Source organism: Heloderma suspectum, chromosome 3, assembly GCF_057233095.1.
Source record: "Heloderma suspectum isolate Gila_16-S chromosome 3, 16-S_ref, whole genome shotgun sequence".
Lineage (NCBI taxonomy): Eukaryota > Metazoa > Chordata > Lepidosauria > Squamata > Helodermatidae > Heloderma > Heloderma suspectum.
Window position 1 is genome coordinate 304,836,283 of NC_139460.1, and position 22,867 is coordinate 304,859,149.

The window sequence follows — 22,867 nt, forward strand, 5'->3', positions numbered from 1 at the left end:
TTGGGTGATGTGCTTGCCCATCCTGCAGTTCTCTGCCCACAAATAAGGTAGAGAAGCTTGAGAAGAATTTTGTGCACAGTCCCAGATGCTTAACAGTCCCAAATGTTGCAACCTTTCCTTTCCTTTTGTAGGGGAGTTGCTCCAGCCCCTTAATAGCTTTGGTTGTCCTTTTCTGCAACTTTTCCAACTCTACACTATCATTTTATAGCTGTGGTGGCCAGAACTGTACACAGCATTCCAAGACTAGTTGTGCCATGACAGTAGTATGATACTGGCAGTTTTATTCCCAATTCCTTTTCTAATTATGCCCAACATGGAATTTGTCTTTTCCACAGCTGCCACATTCTCAGTCAACATTTTCATGGAGCTGTCCACAACAACCACAACATCTTGTCTTGGTCAGTCACCACCAGCTTGGATCCCATAAATGTATATATGAAGTTGGGATCTTTCTCTCTTTTTTTTTGCCCCAACAAACAGCACTGTTCACTTGCTTGCACTGAACTGCATTTGCCATTTTAGTGCCCATTCTCTCTGTTTGGAGAGATCCTTTTGGAGCTCAGCCTCTTCACTGCCTTAGACCTAGCATCATTCCAGGGCATTGTGGTAGAAACATAGTGTCTACCACACACACACACACACACACACAAACATTGGAGAAATGTTGGAGAATATTCTGCAAAATTGCCTTCTTTTTCCAGGGGGGTGAGAAAAAGAAAAAAGTCTTCTGAGAAATTTTGGCTCAACTCTCCCAAACCAAGAGAGGCACCAGAATAGCACTTGTGCAAGCTATGATGACACTGGCTGGGCTGTGCAGATCTTGCATTGTTGCTTTGGTCACCATCTTTTCTTGCCTGACAGCAGTGCACTCGTGGTAAATGGGGTTGTATGAGTGATTCCCTTGGGCACTGTGTCTGTACGTAAAGGGCACATTTCTTTTACCCAAGGTTATTAAAATGTTTAATAATACAAAGGCTTCCTTGTGTTACATCAAGGAAGTTATTTAAAACTGAGGAAGCACTTAGCCGGAGTATAATTTTACTGTTCTTATGCTTGGCCATAGTATACATTACAAACAATCATGAAAGATTTATACATTTTGCAATATATGAGCTCACTCAGGATCAAAGAGCTTTGCACCTCTAACCTCTCAGGCATCGGAAGTGCAAAATTAGACCAATTTGTCATTAAATGCATCTGTGTGTATGGCTGCTATTATATGAGGGAACTGTGTTTCTACAGCAGAACACAATACATTGCCATAGATACATCTGCAGATAGTACTTCCATTGGCTCTGCTCATGTGCTTTTAGAATCCAGAAATTCTGCAGATGCAGCTTTTCCTGGCATGCAGAGAAAGCTCTGCATGCTAAACTGCATCTTTATTGGGCTGCTATGTGCCCGGCGCAGGTGGAGAGCCAAATAAAAACCTTACCTTTCTATTGTATTCATTTCGTTTTGGATATTTTACGCCCACTTTCCAATTTAAAAATTCCCAAAGCAGGGAACAAAGAACAAAAGCAGCAATTTAATAACCGTATAGAAAACCAACAGAAAAACCATAAGAGCAATAGACTAAAACAGCCCTGAATAAATATATAAAACACAGAAGCAGAATTTAAACAGACAAACACTGAACAAAACAGCAGAATAAAATCTTCCTTGTAAAACAAAATGCTAGCCAGTGAACAGTAGCCAGCTAAAATATCTAGATAAAAAAGTGATCTGATGCCTGGGACTTAAAAGAAAGAGCAACAGGTGAGGCTCTGTGGGGAAGGTATGGCATAGGCTGGGTGCACAACAAAAAGCCCCTTTCCCTGGTGATCTCTGAAGGCAGGGTCACATGGAAAAGGGCCTCTGATGCAGACTTTAGTCTTTGGCCAGGTTTTCTGTGGGGTACAGTTAGGGATGCCAGAAAAATCTGCAACAGAATCAGACAAGTTTGGATTTCTATGAATCCAACCCATGGATTCAGCACTAGAACAGCTTTTCCCAAATTACACAGATTCCATGGACTTGCAGTTGCAGAGCAGGGATTTTTTTTTTACTTGTTGGAGTTGTACACAAATGTAGTTGTAGAAAAAGACATGAAAAGAAAAGAAAAAAACCAGCTGAAAATGTGTGTTTCCCCCATAGGCCAAAGCATGAAAATGCATATGGGGGGGGGGGAATTTGCACACATTGGGGGGATTTGCACATTTTCACAAGTGTGAATTTGTGCAAATTTGGAAAATTGGATCATATTCCATCAGTGAGTGGATGATGGAACAAAAGGCACCTGACAATCCATGAAATGCAGACAAAACAGATTTTACAAAATCTGTACACCCTTAGGTGCAGTGGTAGGGTGGCCATGTGTCCTACTTTACAAAGAACAGTCCTCTATTTGAAGAGCTGTCAGAAGAGAGCCCTCTAATTGAAGGTGTTGTCTATTTGAAAGGTCATCAAGTCCAAGTCCAATTTAAAGACAAAAAGCCATAAGAGGGAGGAGCAGAGGGCCTGGAGTCGCCCATTAATGGCTCCTGAACAACAGATGGGGCGGGCACAGATGACCTGGCCACACTGTGATGAGGGTATTGTATTTCGATTTAAAATAGAATAACCATCTATAAATTATGCAGGTCTTTGTCCTCTTTTTTAGTGATACATTTCCTCTTTTCTGGCAGTGTGTAAGTGGCCACCCTACATAGTGGTTACAGTGTTGGACTAAGACCCGGGAGATCTGTGTTCAAAACCTCACTCCACCACAAAGCTCACTGGGTAACCTTGAGATAGTCTAACCTACCTCACAGGGTTGCTGTCAGGATATAATGGTGGTTATGGTAGTGGGGAATCATGTATGCTTCCCCAAACTCCTTGGTGGAGGAGCAGGATAAAGCTGTAATAACTTTAGAAGAAGGTGATCCTTCCAGCGATCCTTTCCTTCCCAAGCCATATACAGCTTTAAAGATTAAAACCAGCACTTTGAATTGTGCCTGGAAATGAATAGGAAAGCCAATGGAGCTGTTTCAACACTAGAAAGGAAAGCCCCCCACTGGCTAGAACCAGTCAATAACCTGGCCTCTGCATTCTGCACCAATTTCACTTTCCAAGTAGTCTTTAAAGGCAGCCAGGCACAGGAGTCATGGAAACATCTCTGGCAAACATGATACTGTTTTGCATTCCCTCACTTGTCCAAGCAGTGTTGTTGTTGTTGTTGTTGTTGTTGTTGTTGTTCAGTCGTTCAGTCATGTCCAACTCTTCCTGACCCCATGGAACATAGCACGCCAGGCCTTCCTGTCCTCCACTCTCTCCCGGAGTGTGCTCAAGTTCATATTCATTGCATCAGTGTTGCTATCTAGCCATCTCATCCTCTGCCGTCCCCTTCTCCTTTTGCCTTCAGTCTTTCCCAGCATCAGGGTCTTTTCCAGTGACTTTTCTCTTCGCATTAGGTGGCCCAAATATTTCAGCTTCAGCTTCAGGATCTGTCCTTCCAATGAGCACTCAGGGTTGATTTCCTTTAGGATGGACTGATCTGACCTCCTTGCAGTCCAGGGGACTCGTAAGAATCTTCTCCAGCACCACAGTTCGAAGGCGTCAATTCTTCGGCGCTCAGCCTTCCTTATAGCCCAGCTCTCACAGCCATACGTTTCTACTGGGAAAACCATAGCTTTGATTAGATGGACCTTTGTCAGCAAGGTGATGTCTCTGCTTCTTACTATGCTGTCTAGGTTTGCCATAGCTTTCCTCCTCCCAAGGAGCAAGCGTCTTTTAATTTCATGGCTACAGTCACCGTCTGCGGTGATCTTGGAGCCCAAGAAAATAAAATCTGTCACTGCTTCCATTTCTTCCCCTTCTATATGCCAGGAAGTGATGGGGCCAGATGCCATGATCTTAGTTTCTTTAATGTTGAGTTTCAAACCAGCTTTTGCACTCTCCACTTTACCCTCAACAAGAGGCTCTTTAGATCCTCTTCGCTTTCTGCCATTAGGGTGGTATCGTCTGCATATCGGAGGTTATTGATAATTCTCCCGGCAATCTTAATTCCGACCTGTGATTCATCCAACCCAGCGTTTTTCATTATGTATTCTGCATATAAATTAAATAAGCAGGGTGACAATATACAGCCTTGTCGTACTCCTTTCCCAGTTTTGAACCAGTTGGTTGTTCCATGACCGGTTCTTACTGTTGCTTCTTGTCCCTCGTACAGGTTTCTCAGGAGACAGGCAAGGTGGTCTGGTACTCCCATCTCTTTCAGAATTTGCCACAGTTTGTTATGATCCACAGAATCAAAGGCTTTAGCGTAGTCAATGTCCAAGCAGTAGGAAGTTTCAGAAGTGGCCTTTACCAGGTCAGCTTCCTTGTGGTGAGAGAATATCAGACGTTTATGATGTTTTTATTCTATCTCTTTATTTACAAACTGAGAATGGGGGAGCATTTAGCCAGAAAGAGGGTTACTTCCCCCCAAAGCAAAGAATATGCAGTAACAGCCCTGCCACCTCCAAAGGCTGCTATTTGCCAGCCTGCTGCAAAATTTAGGTTTCTGTCCCTTCACTGGCTACATTACAACAGCCAAAGCTGTTTCTCCCTAACTCCACCCAAACAAGTGGGGTTGTGGCCAGTAACCAGTAGTCACTGGACATCAATGTTCACTTAAGCAAACACCTTCTAGTCATTAATACCTACCATGGAAGCATCTTCAGTTAAACAGCAGTTCAGAAAAAAGGGCATCTCTTTACCTGGCAGCCAAAACACTCTGGTGCTAAATCTTCCCTCATCATTATTATTATTTTCTCCCTCAAACCTATCTGGCTTTGGACAAAAGAAAAAATGGTGCCCAGGGATTCTGGATTTCCAACAAGACAAGAAATCCATTTCCTTGCCAGTCCTATTTAAAATATTGTCTCTGAAAGGAAGCTTCTGATAATTAGATACTTTGGCTCATTCTTAATAGCCTACCCTCTTAAAACATGTCACTGTAAATCAGCTTTTAGAGAAATTACTTACATGAATACAGAGTTGTCTTTATCCTCTCTAACAGGTGCAGCTTGTTCCTCCAGATTAGGGGAAGGATCTTCTTCGACAGAGGGCACAGACTTGTCCTTCTTAATGTTCTTCTCCTCCTTTCTTTGGGGCTCATTTTCTTCTCTGGGGAAGGACGGGACATAATTTCCAATTCTCCAATGTCCTTCCTAAAACAGAACATAGTGTAACGTACATTTCAAACAAACATTATATATGAGATATGCAAGAGAGGCCCAGCTCTGTGTTCCATCTTCTGTTTGGGAGACTAAAGTGGACTAGGACAGGCGCAGGCAGAATGTAGATCAGGATCTACTGATAGATCTCTGGGTGGTTTGTAGTAGATCTCCAGAGGTTTCTGACTTTAATAAGAGCAAGGGGATAGGAGAAGGGGGGAGGAGGAGGAGAAACCTCTGCCATAGCTGGCATTGTGCTAACTGCTTATTTCTTAGCCTCAGTGACCCTCATCTGTAAAATAGGAGTACTAGTTGGTAGCTTTTGATCAGTTCTTTGTTCACCTCTGCTTATCAGTTTTAGAGTGCCATGTTAGAATCCCTTATCTATGATAATTCACATTTAGATAGATTAGATAGATAGATAGATAGATAGATAGATAGATAGATAGATCTCCCCCAGTGGGTTCATGGGGCACATTAAATAATTGATCCTAACCCCACCCCACCCCACCCCACCAATTTGTGATTTCAGCATTCTAATAAAAATACAAAAGAGATCCTGCAAGCCCACTGCTGGACTAGAACCTTCTCTGCCTTGTCACAGCCTAAGGAATGATCACAGGCCAGGCTAATGTTCCATCTGGTTTTGTTCTGCTATGGTTTGAAATGTTTGTTGGGCCAAAGCCAGGAAATGATGGAGCTTCCATGATGCAACCTGCCTGTCAATACATTGCAGGGAAGTTGAACAAAGCGTTACTGAGAACGTCAGCCATGGTGGCTTTATATTCATTCAAAATGTTATTTTATTTTATTTAAAATTATTTCTAGGCCGCCTTTGAGGGTTAAACCTTATACAAGTGTAGTTTACATTTGGTATTGCTGTTGGCATCACTCTAACACCTTGTCAAATCTATTTTGTTCTATGAGAAAAGGGCTGCATGGGCAAGAGACCCAAGGTAGCTAGGAGCAAGGAGTTCCTGAGACTGGTGCCTGAATTTTGTGTAATTTGAATTGAGTGGTGAGTCCTCTACCATAAATTAATCAAAGGAGTTGCATGGGAACTCCAGAAAAATGCAAATGCTGTCCTAACTACCAAGTCACCACCCCAGCTATTCAACCCATGAAGGGTACCTTTAAATGGACCGATATAGAACCCTGCCAGGAAACAAGATCCAATCGTGAAGCATCCTCACCACAAAATAGTCCAGCAGGTTGTGACTGCTAATTCTGATTGCTATATGCTACCTCCAGTATCAGATGCAGTATGCCTATGTACACCAGTTGCTGGGGAACATGGGCAGGAGGATGCTGTTGCACTCATGTCCTGCTTGAGGGCTTCCTGTGGGCAGCTGGTTGGCCATTGTGTGAACAGCATGCTGGACTAGATGGACCCTTGGTCTGATCCAGCATGGCTCTTCTTATGCTCTTGCATTACAACACCACTTGGGCACCCTTTGTGGTGCCCCCTTTTGTTCTGAATGTCTCTATCTAACAGTTTCCCAGAAGCATGGCTTTTGTCATGCTTATTCACCTAGCTTTAATTCTTTGCCAGGAACCACCTTGAGGTTCCCTTTCATTCCCCAGAGTCAAGCTATTGATCCCTTTGTTCTACCCCATCCTGAATGTACCCAAAGCCATTGCCCCTTTCTTTGAAGCATATAACTGCCCTTGAGTTTGGGCACCCAGGGTGTTCTTTGATCATAGGACTCAGCATGTTCAGGTCCAAGAATCATCCAGAGTTTGTTTGGTTCTTTGCCCGTTCCTCATAATCCTAGGGATGGATGAATCTATCCATTTCACATTCTCCAGCATTCACATGTTTAACATCTAATTTCTTTCACTCCTGAATATGAAGAACTTTTCAACTGTTAGTAAATTCTTATCAAAAATGATTTGAAATGAAATTCTCATTCATTGGCACTTGCCAAATTCAACAGGTACAGCTATTCCCAGCATGATCTATCTGCCTGCCTTATAGCTGGTAAAGATAAGGAGCCTGTCAGAAAAAAAGAGGTGGCCATTCAGCACCACAAACATGGCTGAATAATACACAGGGATTCAAACCCAGCCTTTCAAGAGCAAAACACTCAAAGCCCTGAGCCTGGATGGACAAATCCGCCAGTTTGGGTTTCTCTCACATTCACATTTTCAGATCTCAAGTTCTTTTTGTCCCAGATATGGAGAATGTTGTGAATTTGGGTAAATGCTCATCGAAACCAAATTGAAACTAAATCCTCACTCATCACTACGTGATTCTTTCTAGCACTCTTGATCTCCTACTCTTGTGCCTAGCCCATGTGTCCAGGGACAGAGTTCCTTTCTCCCTTTTTGCTTGGACCTACTTTGCTGCCTTGTATTCCCAGACAGACCGATTGCACTGTATGCCCATGTAGCACTTCATTCTCTGCTGAAGTGCCCAGTGCTTCTGAGCCAGCTTCCATTCATGGTGCTGCCTAGTCACATTGTGAGCTCAATACCTCTGTGTACCTCTTTCTTTCTTTCTTTCTTTCTTTCTTTCTTTCTTTCTTCCTTCCTTCCTTCCTTCCTTCCTTCCTTCCATCCTTTCTCCTTCTTTCTCCCTTAATTAATTAATGAAGGGAACAATCCTATGTCCCCTAAGCAGCATCTGGAGGGACATAGGGCTGTCCGGTTTCCTGGCCCCAGCCTCATAGACAGGGCTCCAAGCCCAGGGCCAGGAAATCACACTCTCTGCCCCCTCCCCCTCATAGCCAGGGTAGAGAGAGAACCACAACGGCTACCTCTCCGCACACCCAAAATGGAGCACGGAGATGCAGAAAAGGATGTGTTCCCTGGGGCGGGGAGGGGAGGAGACTGGGGATGTGGGGCTATGAGGTATCCCCAGCCTCCTTCCCTCCCCCATCCTAAAGCCTCAGCTAGATGGGAGAAATTGTCCATCTAGCTAAAATGCAGAGCAGGAGGCACAAGGCACCCCCTGCTCTGCATTGGATAGACATAAGCCTCTGAGTTCAGAGGCTTAGAAGTACCCAGGGCACATCCAATAGGATTGTGCCCTAAACGGATTTTGTAGCTTCCCTTCCCCCTAGAAATACAAGAGACATAAAAACCAAAGTATGCCAGGGACAGTTGCAGGCCTCCCCACTCTCAGGGTTTGTAACCCCAATCTCAGGGTTGCTGACCTTGTTGCATGCCACTCAAACTCCTAGGAAACCGTGACTACGTGGTGTGAGAAAAAGCGGCGTCACTTAGTATGAGTTGCTGAGAGCCTAGAGCACTGAGCTGAGGTTTTTCACAGTCAGCTGTCAAGCACAGCCACCTACTGCCTCACATGCTCCTTTCATCTCTCTCCCTTGCCTCCTCCCTCTGAGTGCCCTTGTCTCTATCTGTGTTTGTTATTTTCCCCGAAGTAGTCACGGCCCCAAGAAAGAATTCATTTTCACACTCTCCATTCCAAATTCTAGCTTTGAACATCATTCTGCACCTTTTTGCGGGGCTTTGGGTTCATGCTGGCTGGTAATGATGGGAGTTGCAGTCCAATACATCTGGGGGGCTCCAGCTTGGAGAAGATTGGTTTAACGGTTGAGCCCAGGTCTCTCCATTTTGGATCAGCACATTCTGAGATGGGTATTGGAGGACCTGCCTTTCCCAAAGATGGTACACTGGATGATACCATACCTCTAATCCCAGCAGTAGGCTAGATGCATTGTTAAAAAAAAAACACACACACATATTCTACAGTGTATTGTCACATACTCTTGCCCCACTTTTCTCAACACCAATGAACCCCTTTGATTCTCTATAATTGGGCTACAAGTATTGCTAGTTAAGGGGGAAAGTAACTAGGGTGGATTGGTCAATGGGGGGGTGTTCCACTCCCCACAGAGATGGTGGCCCTTTTTCTAATTTTTCTCATGCAGCCTAAATTGTTCCGGCACCACAGTACCAGCAAGGCCCACAAATTTTCTGTTCTTGGAAGCTAAGCAGGGCCAGCCCTGGTTAGTACTTGGATGGGTAACTGCCTGGGAATCAGGCTTCCTGCATTGAGCAGGGGGTTGGACTTGATGGTCTTGTAGGCCCCTTCCAACCCTATGATTCTATGATTCTATGAAATAATGGGTTTGCAATGTGAGAATATTGGCCCCAATACTCAATTTTATTGTGGAGTGAAGAAGCCTGCCCCAAAAGCTGTTACCCGTTCAAAATTAATTACAAGCCATTTCAAGGAGACGTTCTGCTTTTGCACCTGCCCAGTTGGCATCCATCAGACAAGGATGGCTGCTGCTATTGGTAAATGTCAGAACTTGATTACTAACACCTCCTTCAGTCTCAGAAACTGTCGTTTCTTCCTGAGTATTTTATGGTCCATTTATTTTGTACTTCACAGAAAAATGCCCCAGCTCCCATCACTATCATGAAAGCCCAGGAAAGTTGCTTATTCTCCAAGGACAGGGCATGCTTCTGTCTCATGTAACTGGGGTGACCTTTACAAAAGCAAAATGCATGAAAGGGCTGGTGTATGAGGTCATTTGGGCTGGGACCCAAATTCCTGTTCTATTCTTTCCAAGGCAACGTTGTGAGGATTTTTCCAAGCCTGTTCAGTTCAGGTTGGTTTCAGTCAGATACATGTCAAGTATCCCTTTACTTTCAGTGGGTAGATTATTTATCATGTAGGTGTTTAAGGGCGTCTCTACACCTCTAGTTTATTGTACATTCATGACTGGCCACTCACTGAATTGTTTGGGTCCATTACATGATGTCGTCATCATCCAGTCATTATCCCACCATCTCTGCCCACCTATCCTTTGTCTTTCTCAAATGGAAAAAATGTGGTATTTTTCCAAATATGTTCAAATGAAGCGCCATGACCTCCCCATCTATTTCTCTACTAGCATGAATGAACCGCTGTGTGTTGGTAGCTGTGGGCAGTTGTTTTGGGTTGTTGGGCATGTGGTCATGATGCCGAAGGCCGTGATGATGGGCTGTGGGGCGTGTCACCTTCCTGTGCCTGTGTCGTGTTGGGTTATTGCCATTTTTGGCCTGCAGAGTTCTGAACAAGGCTGCAGGGTGGCAGAGCAGCAGGTCAGTAAAGCGGTGTGCCAGCCTTCCAACCTGCCAGGATGCCCCCTGCTGTGCATTCCCAGTGAGTAAACAGCTGAGTAAATGGCAGAGATTGTCAAAAACGCTGAACAGGGAAATCGGGGGGGAGGGCTGTCTGCATGTCGGTTGTCATCTACCAGTAACATGCAAGGGGAGGGAAAGGGGCAGGAACCAGGGAGGAATTATCGCTACACACCAACGCTTGTAATGCTTCTTCACATAAAGGTAGTGATGCCTCTGAGTGGCATCAACATCTCCATGACAAGGAAAGAAATGAAAAATAACATGACAGGGACAGCCATCTAAAGAGAATGACCCAGTCCTGCAATGATACTGGATGGGAAAGAACCAGCATCAGTGTTGAATTCTCTGTGCATGTGATGGAGCCCTAAAACTCCTTTGTGGGTTCTCTTGCATTTTTTGTGATATGAAGCTCCTTGACCAAACCAAGACTTTCGATGGACTGGTACACAAGTAAAGTACATTATTGCATACGGAGGGGTGATGGTTCCTTCTCACTGCTCTGATCCTTCTCCTGATCTGATCCGATCCAATCCCATGAAGGATAATCACATAATTGCCTGAGAAGCATGTTTCCTTCCCCTGTCCCCAGACTACAGTTTCCATGTGGCAATGAGAGTGCATGAATGCACAAAAATATTAAGCAAAATTAAAACCTAAAAGAGAAAGAGAACTAACATTTTCTGAACAAACATTTCCCTAAGGTTGCCCGTAACTGGTGATCCAGTTACCATGTGAACTATGATGGGATCACAACTTCTGCAACTGTGGCTCTCCAGGAGATAAAACCCAGAATTTAGTGAAGGACAAGTTTGCTTATGCCAAGTTGGGTGTCAGGAAGGCTCCCAGCAACTTGGGCTGCTGAATGATTGAGCAATGAAAGGCCAGCATCCATTGTTCTGTAATGTGACCAATATTTTTTGTTTTACTTTGTTATTGTTAATGGGATTATCAGATATTTTGTTGCCTTGAGCAGGGTCATTTTTCAGGAAGGAAACTGATACATTTGGAAATAAATAAAATAAATATAGATAAATGTCATAACCGTAAAGATTTCCTACATTTCCCAAGAAATGAATACTTTTCTGAAATACTATTAGAAGACATGCCTTAGGCAGGTGTCCACTGCCTTAGTTTGCTCTCATGTGAGCTCTCCATAACCTGTAATGAGTGTGGAGGATGGAACTGGTGCATTTATGTATTGTCTAGCTAGCCAATGCTCTAGAGTCAGCACTGGCTTCTGATTACAGTCTCTTTACAATCCAAATGTCCTACATTTTATATATAAAGCCCTCAATGGCTTGGACTGAACATACAGATCTTTCCAGTGCTATTAAGGCAACTGTGGGATCTGGCCTGCAAGCAATCAGCTGGAAGGACCAGAGGCAAAGAGATAGACTAGATCAGGCCAAAGTCAACATCCAGAGTAGCAAACAAAGATCAGAAATGCCGTAGCACATTGGCAGATCTCATGCTTTGCAAGGAGAACATCCCAGGTTCAGTCCCTTGCATATCCAATTAGGATGAGGAAAGACCCCTGTCTGAAACCCTGGAGAACCACTGTCAGTCATTTTAGAAAATACTGAGCTAAATGAACAAATAGACTGGCTCCATATTTTTTAAATAATTTTTTAATTTATTATTCAATTTATATCCTGCCTTTTTTCCTCTTGCAAGGAAACCAAGGTGGCTTACATGGCCCTCCTCCTCCTCTCCATTTTATCCTCACAACAACCCTGTGAGTAGGGATGTACGGATTCCCGACTGTCCGTTTTGGTGGGGAATCCGCAGGGGGGGAGGTGATCTGTTCCTTTCCCTGGAATCCTCGCAGAGCAGCTCTGCTCAGTGAGGATTACGCAGAACTGAGGGCCGCCGCTTCCCTGCAACCAGAGCTCTTCGCCTTCGCACCGATCACCATTTTTTAAAAAAACATGATCGGCAGGATGTCCCCATAGACTTATATGCAAAATAGAGCCATGAATCTTGTGTATAAGTCTACATAGACTTATATGTAGACTTATAGATTTTTAAAAATCTAGATTTTAAAAAAATTGCGATCGGCGCGGAGGCAAACAGTTCCCGGCACAACATGCAGCTGTGCCATCCTGCGTGGAATCCTCCAGGAGAGGAGGTAAGGGTGGCCGATCTGCCGCGGATTCCTGAGGCCGGATTCTTTGGCTGGATTCTCATTTGAATCCATGGCAGATTTCTCTAACATCCCTACCTGTAAGGTAGATTAGGTTGAATTTGCCCAAAGTCACATGGTGAGCTTCCATGGCCAAGTGGGAACTAGCACCCGAATCTCCCGAGCCAAGGCCCAACATTCCAGCCAATGCACCACACTGGCTTCTATAAGTAGGGATGTTAGACAATTCCGCCACGGATTCCAGTGAGGCTGGATTCTTTAGAATTCTTTAGAATCCAGCCCCCCAGAGTCCATGGCAGAACAGGGCAATCCCCCCCCACCCCACGGAATCCCCCAGGACAGAGCCTACCTGGTGGTGGCAGTGGCTCCAGCAGCGGCTCCGGCGGCGGCTCAGGTGGCGGCAGCTCCAGTGGTGGCGGTGGCTCCGGCAGCGGCTCCTGGTCGTCTTCCGGCCGCTGCTACGCTGGCCGCCATTTGCATCCCTGCCAAGCCGTAATAGGCTACGTAAATATATCTACATATCTACGTAGCCTATCACGGCTAACGCAGGGACGCAAATGCAATAGCAGCCGCCATTTGCGTTCCTGCCTTTTGCCGTGATAGGCTACGTAAATATACACGTTGCCTATCAAGGCTACCGCAGGGACGCAAATGGCAGCCGCTACAGCGGCCGCCATTTGCAGCCACAGCTCAGCAGTGGGCGGAGCCAGCCAGGGAGGTTTCCGGGGAGGGGATGGAGCGCCTCCCCCCCCCACCGCGGATGGCCCCAGTGGAAGAAGGTAAGTGTTTTGTACACCTATAAGGCAGCTTCCTATGTAGTTAGGTCAAGCAAAAGTCAACATCCAGAGCAGAGATCAGAGGGCCAGAGGCAGTTAGGTAATCAAGGGCCATGTTTCCAGGACAACTAGGGATGTACGAAATTGGCCTTACCGGGCTCCGCCGGGTTCCGCTGTGGGGGGGGAGGCGCTCCATCCCTCCCCCCGGAATCCTGGCCAGCCGGCTGTGCTCCGCAGGGATTCTGCAGAGCCGCCGGCCGGCTCTGCCAGCAGCCGGACATCCAGCCACTGGCTAGCAGGGATGCAAATGGCGGCGGCCATAGCCGCTGCCGTTTGCATCCCTATAGTGAGCCGTGATAGGCTACGTTAATCTTAACGTAGCCTATCACATCTGACTTTAAAAAACAACAACAACGCGCGTATGCAAATGGCGGCGGCTATGGCCGCCGCCATTTGCGTCCCTTATTTTGGCCCGTCTTAGTCTACGTAAGTATTTACGTAGACTAAGACGGTGAAAATAAAGGGAATGCAAATAGTGTAGCAGACGCTATTTGCGTTCCCCTTATTTTCGCCATCTTAGTCTACGTAAATATTTACGTAAATATTTACGTAAATATTTACGTAGACTAAGACGGGCCAAAATAAAGAATGCAAATGGCGGTGGCCGTAGCTGCTGCCATTTGTGTACGTGCGTGGTTGTTGTTTTTTTAAGTCAGACGTGATAGGCTATGTAAAGATTTACATAGCCTATCACGTTTTGTTTTGTTTTTTAATCTTTACGTAGCCTATCGCGTCTTTTTTTTTTTTACACGGGAAATGGTGGCAGCGGCAGCTGGTCGGAAGACCGGCCACCACAGCTGCCGCCGCCACCGCCGAACCACCGCCGGAGCTGCCACTGGAGCCACCGCCACCCGGAAGATCCGCCCCAGGTAAGTCTCATCCTGGGGGGATCCAAGGGGGGGTGGGGGGGCAGGCCGTTCCACCACAGATTTCGGGGGGCCGAATGCACTGGCATTCGGCCTCCCTGAGATCCGTGGCGGAATTCTCTGCCATCCCTAATGACAACTGAATGAGAAGCTAATGGAGGAGTACCGGATTTTTTAAAAAGGAATCATTTTGACATGAGCAGGGCTCTGTGAGAAGATTCTCTGGACCAGTAAACACTGCTTCACAGAACATGCTTCCTGGTGGGAGTGGGGTTGGAGTGAACATCATCTGACTGACAGGGGCTGCTCAACCAATAAGAAAGGCTTCCCCCGCTCCCCTCTTTCTCCTTTCCCCTGAAAGTCCAGATGCATTTCAGGAGCAAGCATCATTGAGCACAATGGAAATTACTTCTGAGTAGACACACACATGTTTGTGCTGGGAAAGGTGGTCGGGGGAGAACACAAAGACAGAAACCAGCCCCCATTTTAATCCACAAGATCTCATTGGCCACAATGGAAGTTGCTTCTGAGGAGACACTAATGGGTTTGTTGTGGGAAAGACAGCAGTAACACAAAGATGGAAACCAGCCCGCTTTTTAACCCACAGGATCTCTATAATGAAGGCTCAAAGTAGTTTCTTCCTAAGGCAATAAACCAAACAAAGGAGAATCAGAGCCTCGCGATCACACCATGCCATGTCAATTGAGGGGAGTCTCTGTGGGCATTCAGAGGGCAAGCTTCATTCAGCACAAAGGGAGGAAACACTCCTTGACTCACACTGAAGGGCACACCCCTGGGCAGGGCTAGCTTACCTGAGCTAAATGCAGTGGTTGGGGCATGAACAACTATACCGGGGAGAACCCAAGTTAAGGAAAAGAATTGGACTTTAAGCAGGCTCAGGAAATCCGGCTCCTTCCCCTGAGGTGGCTGCTGGATGGCCATGACATCATCTATCCCTAACGACCTCAGCACGCACTGGCTCAGAGTAAATCGCTGGTGGAAACACAAGACCGGTCAAGCTCATAATCAGGTTTGAAAAGGAAACCTGGTTTTCAGGGAAGAGAAGCAACACACAGGAGTTGATATGGCTACCCTTAGTGATAATTTGCTCAGACTAAGGAACCAAGCTCAAAGCAACACCCATATAAGGTCAGCCATGATTCACATGGTTCAGCTGGGGTGATGATCTGCAGTACCATTCTCTCATCATTACCTGGATGGTGAACAACAATCAGGCCGATCGCTCCCTGGGATGTGCCCCGGAGGAGCAAGGACTAAGGCAGCTGGTCTCTGCTGCCAAAGTCCCCCATTCAAGTCCCCTGGTGCTTTACACTCTTCTCCATGCTTCAGATAAGAATGGAAAGGAGGCATTCTTGGTGGCTGCTCCCCAGCCCTAAAGTGACAGAAGACTGTGAAAATTAAAGTAGTTGCAGTGAGGTATGGGAGGAGCGAAGATCCCCCGAGGAGTACAGACCTAGCTGTGGGCCAAAAGCCAGGGATGGGCAACTTTGAGCGGTCCGGGGGTCAATCCTCCTTCCAGCTGGGTTGCATTCTTGCTGCTGCAGTAGCAGCAAAAATAAATAAACTTTGGTGGCAAACCACTACAGACACTTCCTAAGGACAACTTTAGCTTGAAATCAACCTAAACATGTCCTTAGTAAGCCTCTGGGGTGGTTTGCCACCCAATAACAGCAGCAAGCCACTATTTTTTCTCTTTGGGGGCAATTGGGGGCCACACTGGGGGGCTGGCAGAAAGTGCATGTGGCCAATGGGCCATGCACTGCACACCCCTGGCCTACAGGCACCCAAGTCTGTTTCTCACCTCCAGGTGTCTCGGAGAAGCAGGGGGATTCATCACTGGCACGTCCTTCAGGGCTCTGAGCTGCTGGGATGCAAGCCCCTCGCAAGGCTGCCCTGAGAGAAAAGCTGCTGCTTCCCAGCTCCTCCTGCCTGTTGCCCATGGATGGCTGTCTTCCTCTGGGCCAGGACGCTGCTTCATTGCCAGCCTTTAGCTGGACACTTGTCTTCCCTCCTTCCTTCATTGGGGGATGCCTTCAAACAGGGCTGTTGAACTTGCTTGAGGCTGAGGGTGAAATGGACCAATAGCCTGGCTCCATATTTGGAGAAGCTCTCAGGGGTGCATTCCAGTGGTACACAGGGCTGAAGGCAAAGGGGGTGAGGCCAAAAATACCCAGATACTTTTGCTTAAGCCTCTTGCTGCCAGTAGCTAACACTACAAGAGGCAGTTCAACCTTTGAGAATCGGGAAAGAACACGCCAAAGCCAGGAAACCACCAGACTATCCGTGGTTGGGGAAAAGAGAGTGTGACCATCTGGGAAACCCTGGAAGACTGGACTGGGCCCCCAAGCCTGAGGTTCTGGACTCTGCTGACATACAGAGGAATGCCTGTGCACTGGTGGCACCATAGAATCATAGAATAGTAGGGATGGAAGAGGCCTGCAAGGCCATCGAGTCCAACCCCCTGCTCAATGCAGGAATCCAAGTCAGAGCATCCCTGACAGATGGCTGTCCAGCCTCATCTTGAATGCCTCCAGTCTGGGAGAGCCCACCACCTCCCCAGGTAATTGTCCCTTCTGACCCAACATTTTAAAAATCTGGCTAGGGTAGCCAGGCCGTAGGGCCACCAGGAGCAGTGCTGCTCCTGACATGAGCATGGGGTTATTTTTGCTGCCTGTAAGTCAAATCTGTGTTGCGATGTTTGATTTGGCCTCTTTTGTAATTTGTTTGAAGTTACAATGTTAGTATTAGGGAAAGGCGTGGTTTATTATTGTAATGATGTACTACTGTAATGATGAATTGGGATGTGTGTGTGTGTATTTGTATTGCTGTTTTGTTATCCGCTTTGGGCACTTTTTGCGCAAAAGCATCATATAAATTAAATGATGATGGTGATGATTTCAGAATGCTTGCTACATACTCTAAACACAGAATGAGTATGCTGTTACCAAATCATCCCTTTGGAGATGCCAAGAACAGAGGTAAGCTGTTTTTAGATTTCCTGTTTAGTCCGCCTTTTCCACTAGTCAAATCTTCAAATTATTCCAGGCATTAGGGTTCTGAATGTCTGTTTGGAACATGAATCCAGTAATAGAACCACTCTCAATTGGTTTAAAAGGTATGAGACCCTCATTTCAAAATACAAATTAGACCATTAATGTCCTAATAGCTGGTACCTTTCTAGTGAGACAAGTATATTAAAAAGGTCAAGGGTTTGAATCAGACTACATCTCACATTCAGAATATGCAGCCCTCTCAGCTTTAATGACTTTATTTAGGGAAATTACAACCCATCCAATTATTTCTTTGAGTTATCTGTGCTTTGAGGAAAGCTTTTACCTCTCTGCAATTTCAAGCATTGCTTTCAGCGTATTTATAGGGGAGATGTGACACAGTCCCTGTGAATTGTCACTTTATGTATTTGTGGCAAGGGAGAACCGTGGAGTGGAAGGGAAGCACATAACACACTATGTATTAGATTGTTCTTTATGTTCCTTCCCCTAGGGAAAGATTTCTGCAGGAATCCTTGACAACATTGTATTCTTAAATGATGGTAATGAATGCAATGATGAGAAGGAGGAAATAATGTTAAAAAAAACATGGTAAACAAGTGGCATTTCTACCTGTCCAAATATTCCGAATGGAACGCCGGAAACATCAGTGAGAACAATGCTGCAGTCTGTTGAGGATGACAAGATGAAAAGGCAGGTGTTTCTTCTGCAGGTCTCCAGGCAAGTGATACAGTCGTCATGTGCTTGAAATGATCTGATCAGAGGGGGTGGCTGAGTTTTCACATTTTCTCCCCGAAGAAGACAGTAATCCTGGAGGACAGCAGACAATAAACAAGGCCTGAAGTTATTAGAGGGAAAGCACAGGTTGCAGGAATAGGTTTTGTGCCGGGGGCCACGTGGACCATTTCATGTTGGTTAGTTGCTCATATCTATCACACAAAGAAGAGAGGAATAGCCTCTAGCAGCCTGCCCCAACCTGGCTCCCTCCAGATGCATTGGACTACAGCACCTATCATCCCCAGCCAGCATTGCCAGTGCTGGCTGAGGGTGATGGGAGCTGTGTTCCAACACATCGGAAGGGAGCCGGGTTGAGGACCAAAAGCCTCTCAGGACGGCCATCTTCAGTGCACCCACAGCTTCCCCAGAACTGCTTGCCTCTCATGCTGCAGCATGCATGTGGATGCCCCAACCATGTGGGCACAGCCAAGGACACCCAATTATTGACCTCCCAGTGCAGTAGCCATTGAATAGGACAGCAGCATGCTCATTAGCCCCACCCACACAGTTGTGGTACTCTGCCTAAGAAGAGCCCTGCTCGATCAGACCAAGCGTCTCTCCAGCATCCTTTTTCCATCTGTGGACATCCAGATGCTGCCAGGAAGCCCATAAGCAAGACAGGAAGGCAGCAGCCTTGCCCTGTTGTTCGTACCTCAGCAGAAGCCTTGCCTTGTTGCTGCGCAGTGGAACACTGCCTCTGAACATGGGCAGTCCATTGCTAATGCTAGTCAAGAGGCGCCAAATACATCATGGTTGAGGTGCCAGTGAAAGACCCATTTCTTTACCCAGGCCTTCCCCGATTGAATGTGCTGCCTGGCCTGGTCTGTAAATACTGTGATGTTTTAATTGACTTTAATTGATTTTAATGTTTTATATTAACGTCTTTGCAATTTTTATGCATTTTAATAGTATGTTAATGTATATTCTAACAGATCTTGTGAACCACTTAGAGATATTTTTAAACATGTTTAGTGGTACATAAATCTATTAAATAATAATAATAATAATAATAATAATAATAGCTTTTTTATTTATTACATTTATATCCCACCTTTTTTCTCCTTAAGGAACCCAAGGTGGTGTACATCCTCCTCCTCCTCTCCATTTTATCCTCACAACAACCCTGTGAGGTAGGTTGGGCTGAGAGTCTGTGACTGGCCCAAAGCCACCCAGTGAGCTTTCATGGCCAAGTGGGGACTAGAACCTGGATCTCCTGACACCCAGTCCAACACTTTAGCCACTGCACCACACTGGCTCTCTAATAGCAGCTATTGATAGACTTATCCTCTATGAATTAGTCTAATCCCCTTTTAAAGAATCCCCAACACATTCACCCTATTCAGGCCTTATGCTCACAACTAAGTACAACTTGCAATCAGAGCCACAGTATGTCTCTCCTCCCCCAGTGTCACATGCATTGAGTAGCCCCTCCTCCTGGCATCCACACATACGGCGTGAACCAGAGAGGGCTTTTGCGTGTGCCACCAGACACACAAAGACTTCCACGTGACCTGGAATTCCAATCGTGCAGGGTTCTAGATTACACAAAAGCCCTTGTGCATAGAGCTGTATGCGAAGGCTCTCTCCCTGTGGACATTCATGCAGCATGCACAGATGCTGAGAGGAGGGCTACTTGACATGAGCCAAGTCAGAGGAGGTAGCCCCGCTCACTAATTAGACGTAGTCATATATATAATGCCCAGACAGGGATACCATGGCAAATGCCATGTTAGCCAAGAAACAGACTGAGCCAGTTTGCACGATCCCCATAGTCACCATGGCTTATTTAAGGCACGGAGGTTTGCCGTGCTCACCAGCAGCCATTTTGAAAATTCAAGCCAACATTGCAAAGAAGGTTATGAAGCTGCCTTACACGGAGTCAGGCTATTGGTTCTTCATGCCCAGCTTTCCCCAACCTGGTGCCCTCCAGATGTTTTGGGCGTCGACTCTCATCAGCCCCAGGTAACATGGCCAATAGTCAGAAATGCTAGGAGTTGTCATCCAAAACATCCAGAAGCAACCAGGCTGAGGAAAGCCCATATAGCTCATTATACTGTTTACTTTGACTGGCAGCCATGCTCCACATCCCAGCCCAGCTACTTCACATGTTTTAATTGGAGATGTCAGGGATTGAACCAGAGACCATTTGATTGCAATGGTCAATGTACAGGCCCTCCATCAGGTTATTTAAAAAAAAAAATCATGAGCAATTTCACAAGTATTCATGTGAAGCTCAATTTGGGCCGTTCTTTGAATATGAGCTTTAATTCTTTTCCATTTGCTTCATGTCTTCAGGTCAATGTATTACTTTTTCCTCTTACCTCTATGTTCCAAATCTTCACCCATCCAAGCAGATCCCCTGTGACGAGGTACTGGCTTCTTTTATCAGTGGTCATGATAATAGACCCTACTCCACTGTGAGCTTCAAATTCTGCCAGTAGCCTGCTTCTTTGTGTATTCCAAAACCAGACACAACCAGCACCTCCACAAGATACTAGGTTTGCTCCTCCTCAAACATGGAAAACAATGGTGCATTAGTAAGGTTACTTCAGGGCACATCTAATCCAAAACTATGGCACAGGGATCAAATGAGGATAGAGGAAAAGCACTCTCTAAGGCCACCTTCCCCAATCTGGTGCCCTCCAGATGTGTTAGACTACAACACCCATTGTCCCCAGCCAGCATGGGCTGGAGATGATAAATGTTGTAGCCCAACACATCTGGAGGGCAGGTGCCTGGTTTTTGAAGGCCCTTGTACAACCCCCTTCCAGGGGGTTGGACTCGATGGTCTTATAGGCCCCTTCCAAACCTACTATTCTATGAAGACACTCTCTATGGGGGCCCCTCCATCAGTGAGTCTACCTTCTCACTGCCATTGTCACCAGCTGCTATTGCTCCTGTAGTGGGTTCGACACTGGAAGAACTGGCTAGAAGTCAGAGGTATGGACTGGCACAGTGTCCTATATGCTGTTTGGATGCATAGAGACTTGTGTAACCTAACACAGTCAGTAGATTTTAGCAGGCCTTAGCTAATGAAGGTAGGCCCCTTGTATTATAGACAGCTTTCCTAGTGGGTCTCTCATGCCTTAATTGGTACCAAGCAAGTACAGCTCTATATGTCAACAAATGTACATTTGCTAAGCCTTTGCCCGGTTACCTCATCCTACTAGAGATAAGGATGTTGTGCTGTGATTCTCACAGAGGAGGAGCTGAGAGACTCCTTCTCCCATGCTGGAATGTTGGGCCTGTGTTCTCAGGAAAGGGTGATTGAGTTCCCAGCCTGTGAGGCTTGAAGCACCTTCAGGAAGGAGGGAGGGAGCTATAGATGCTTGTGCTAAGAGCAGTCTGATTTGGTCTTGCTCCAAGGAGGAATAGGCATGCTACCAGCCTGGAGAATTCTTGCCAGTCCTGAGAGGTGCATCTTGTATATTTTGGGGCCCAGATACTTATCAGCTGTGGCAAATGTGCCTGCTTTGTCAACTGAAGGGACGTGGGCTTTCTTTGTCTATTCTTTCTGCCTCCATATAGCATCTTTTTGTCATCAATAAATTGTTATACTGATCCATTTGTGATTTGTTTCATTTTGGCAGATATATGAATCTGGATTACTTGGGACCTAATAAATCAGGATCCCATAAATCAACACAGCTCCTCATCATCTTTCTCATCGTTGCTACTTCTTGCTTTCTTGTTTGCTTGACAGGTACAGAGCCAGGGACCAAGTAGGCAGTGGCCAAGAAGTAGGGAGCTCTGTTCACAGAATGCAGAAAAGGCAATGCTGCACACGGCCTTTGCAGACTTTGCATTTACTGTCATCAGCCTCTGTGCAGGTGGAGCATTTCAGAACTCACCCACATTCTACACTGGAATGGTACCATTATATACCAGGGACTATTTATTTATTTGCTCAAAAGATTTATTGGCCACCTTTTAGGGGAAACCCTGCTGAGGCAGCGAACAAAACTTAAACCATAAAACACACTAAAACAATGATAAAACAATTATACGAATAAAATATCACAATTTTACATTTAAGGGTGCAATCCTATGCAAGTTTAGACAAAAAAAAGTCCTACAACTCCTAGCATTCCCCAGCCAGCATGGCTGGCTGGTGAGGCATGCTGGGAGTTGTAGGACATTTCTTCTGTCTAAACATGCATAGGATTGCACCCTTAAACAATTAAAATGCAATACTACACATATGTACTCAGAGAAGTAAGTCAAATTGAGTTCAGTGGGAGTTACTCCCAGCTAAGTGAGCACAGGATTGCAGCCTAGACCTATTTACACAACAGCACCCAATAAACTAGCTAGTTATAGGTCAAGGTGAAAAGGTAAGTTGTTAAGACCTGTAATGATGGGCCCTGGTGGACATCAATTGGAATAGAGTTACACAAGCAGAGGAGTCACTACTGAGAAGGCCCTGTCCCTTGTGCCTACTAGCCCAACTGCACTTATAGGTGGGTACACAAGCAAGATCCTCCAGTGCAGATTTCCAAATGTGGGATCTCAAGAGTGCAGCCCATGGCCTCCTAACTAGATGTGTGGGATGTACTGACTTTAAAAGCAGATACAGTATGTCATGGGAGCAAGCCAGTCTCCTTTGCATCCTGACAAGAAGTGAATGATCAGTTCAGGACACAAGTGACTTTTAGGGTTTGGATGCACCAGGGATGAACTAGGAGAAGGACATAATATTTCCCCACATTCCAGAGACAACTGGAACCATGGGCTTCAGTTCCTAAGTGCTGTGCAACCCTGTGTGTGTACACGTGACAGAAAATCCCACTACATTCAGTGGGACTTGCTCCTATGTGAGTACACACAGGATTACACCTTTTATATTGAATTACACTTCTGGCACGTCCTGCATGAGAATGGTACAATGAAATTCTGTATCGCCTCCTTGGTTTAACTTTCTAAATGCAACCTTTTCTCA

General features: G+C 45.8%; 1 protein-coding gene across 1 annotated transcript in view; it reads right to left on the minus strand.

Moving 5' to 3' along the window:
* WDR49 (WD repeat domain 49) overlaps window positions 1-22,867 on the minus strand; it is a 275,211-nt gene that overhangs the window by 112,309 nt on the left and 140,035 nt on the right. Inside the window, exons 13-15 of the mRNA XM_084847441.1 lie at window positions 20,250-20,437; window positions 17,764-17,961; window positions 4,987-5,171 (exon numbers count right to left, since the gene is read on the minus strand). Coding sequence (XP_084703567.1) covers window positions 4,987-5,171; window positions 17,764-17,961; window positions 20,250-20,437 — 571 coding nt within the window. The remainder of the gene's footprint in view (window positions 1-4,986; window positions 5,172-17,763; window positions 17,962-20,249; window positions 20,438-22,867) is intronic.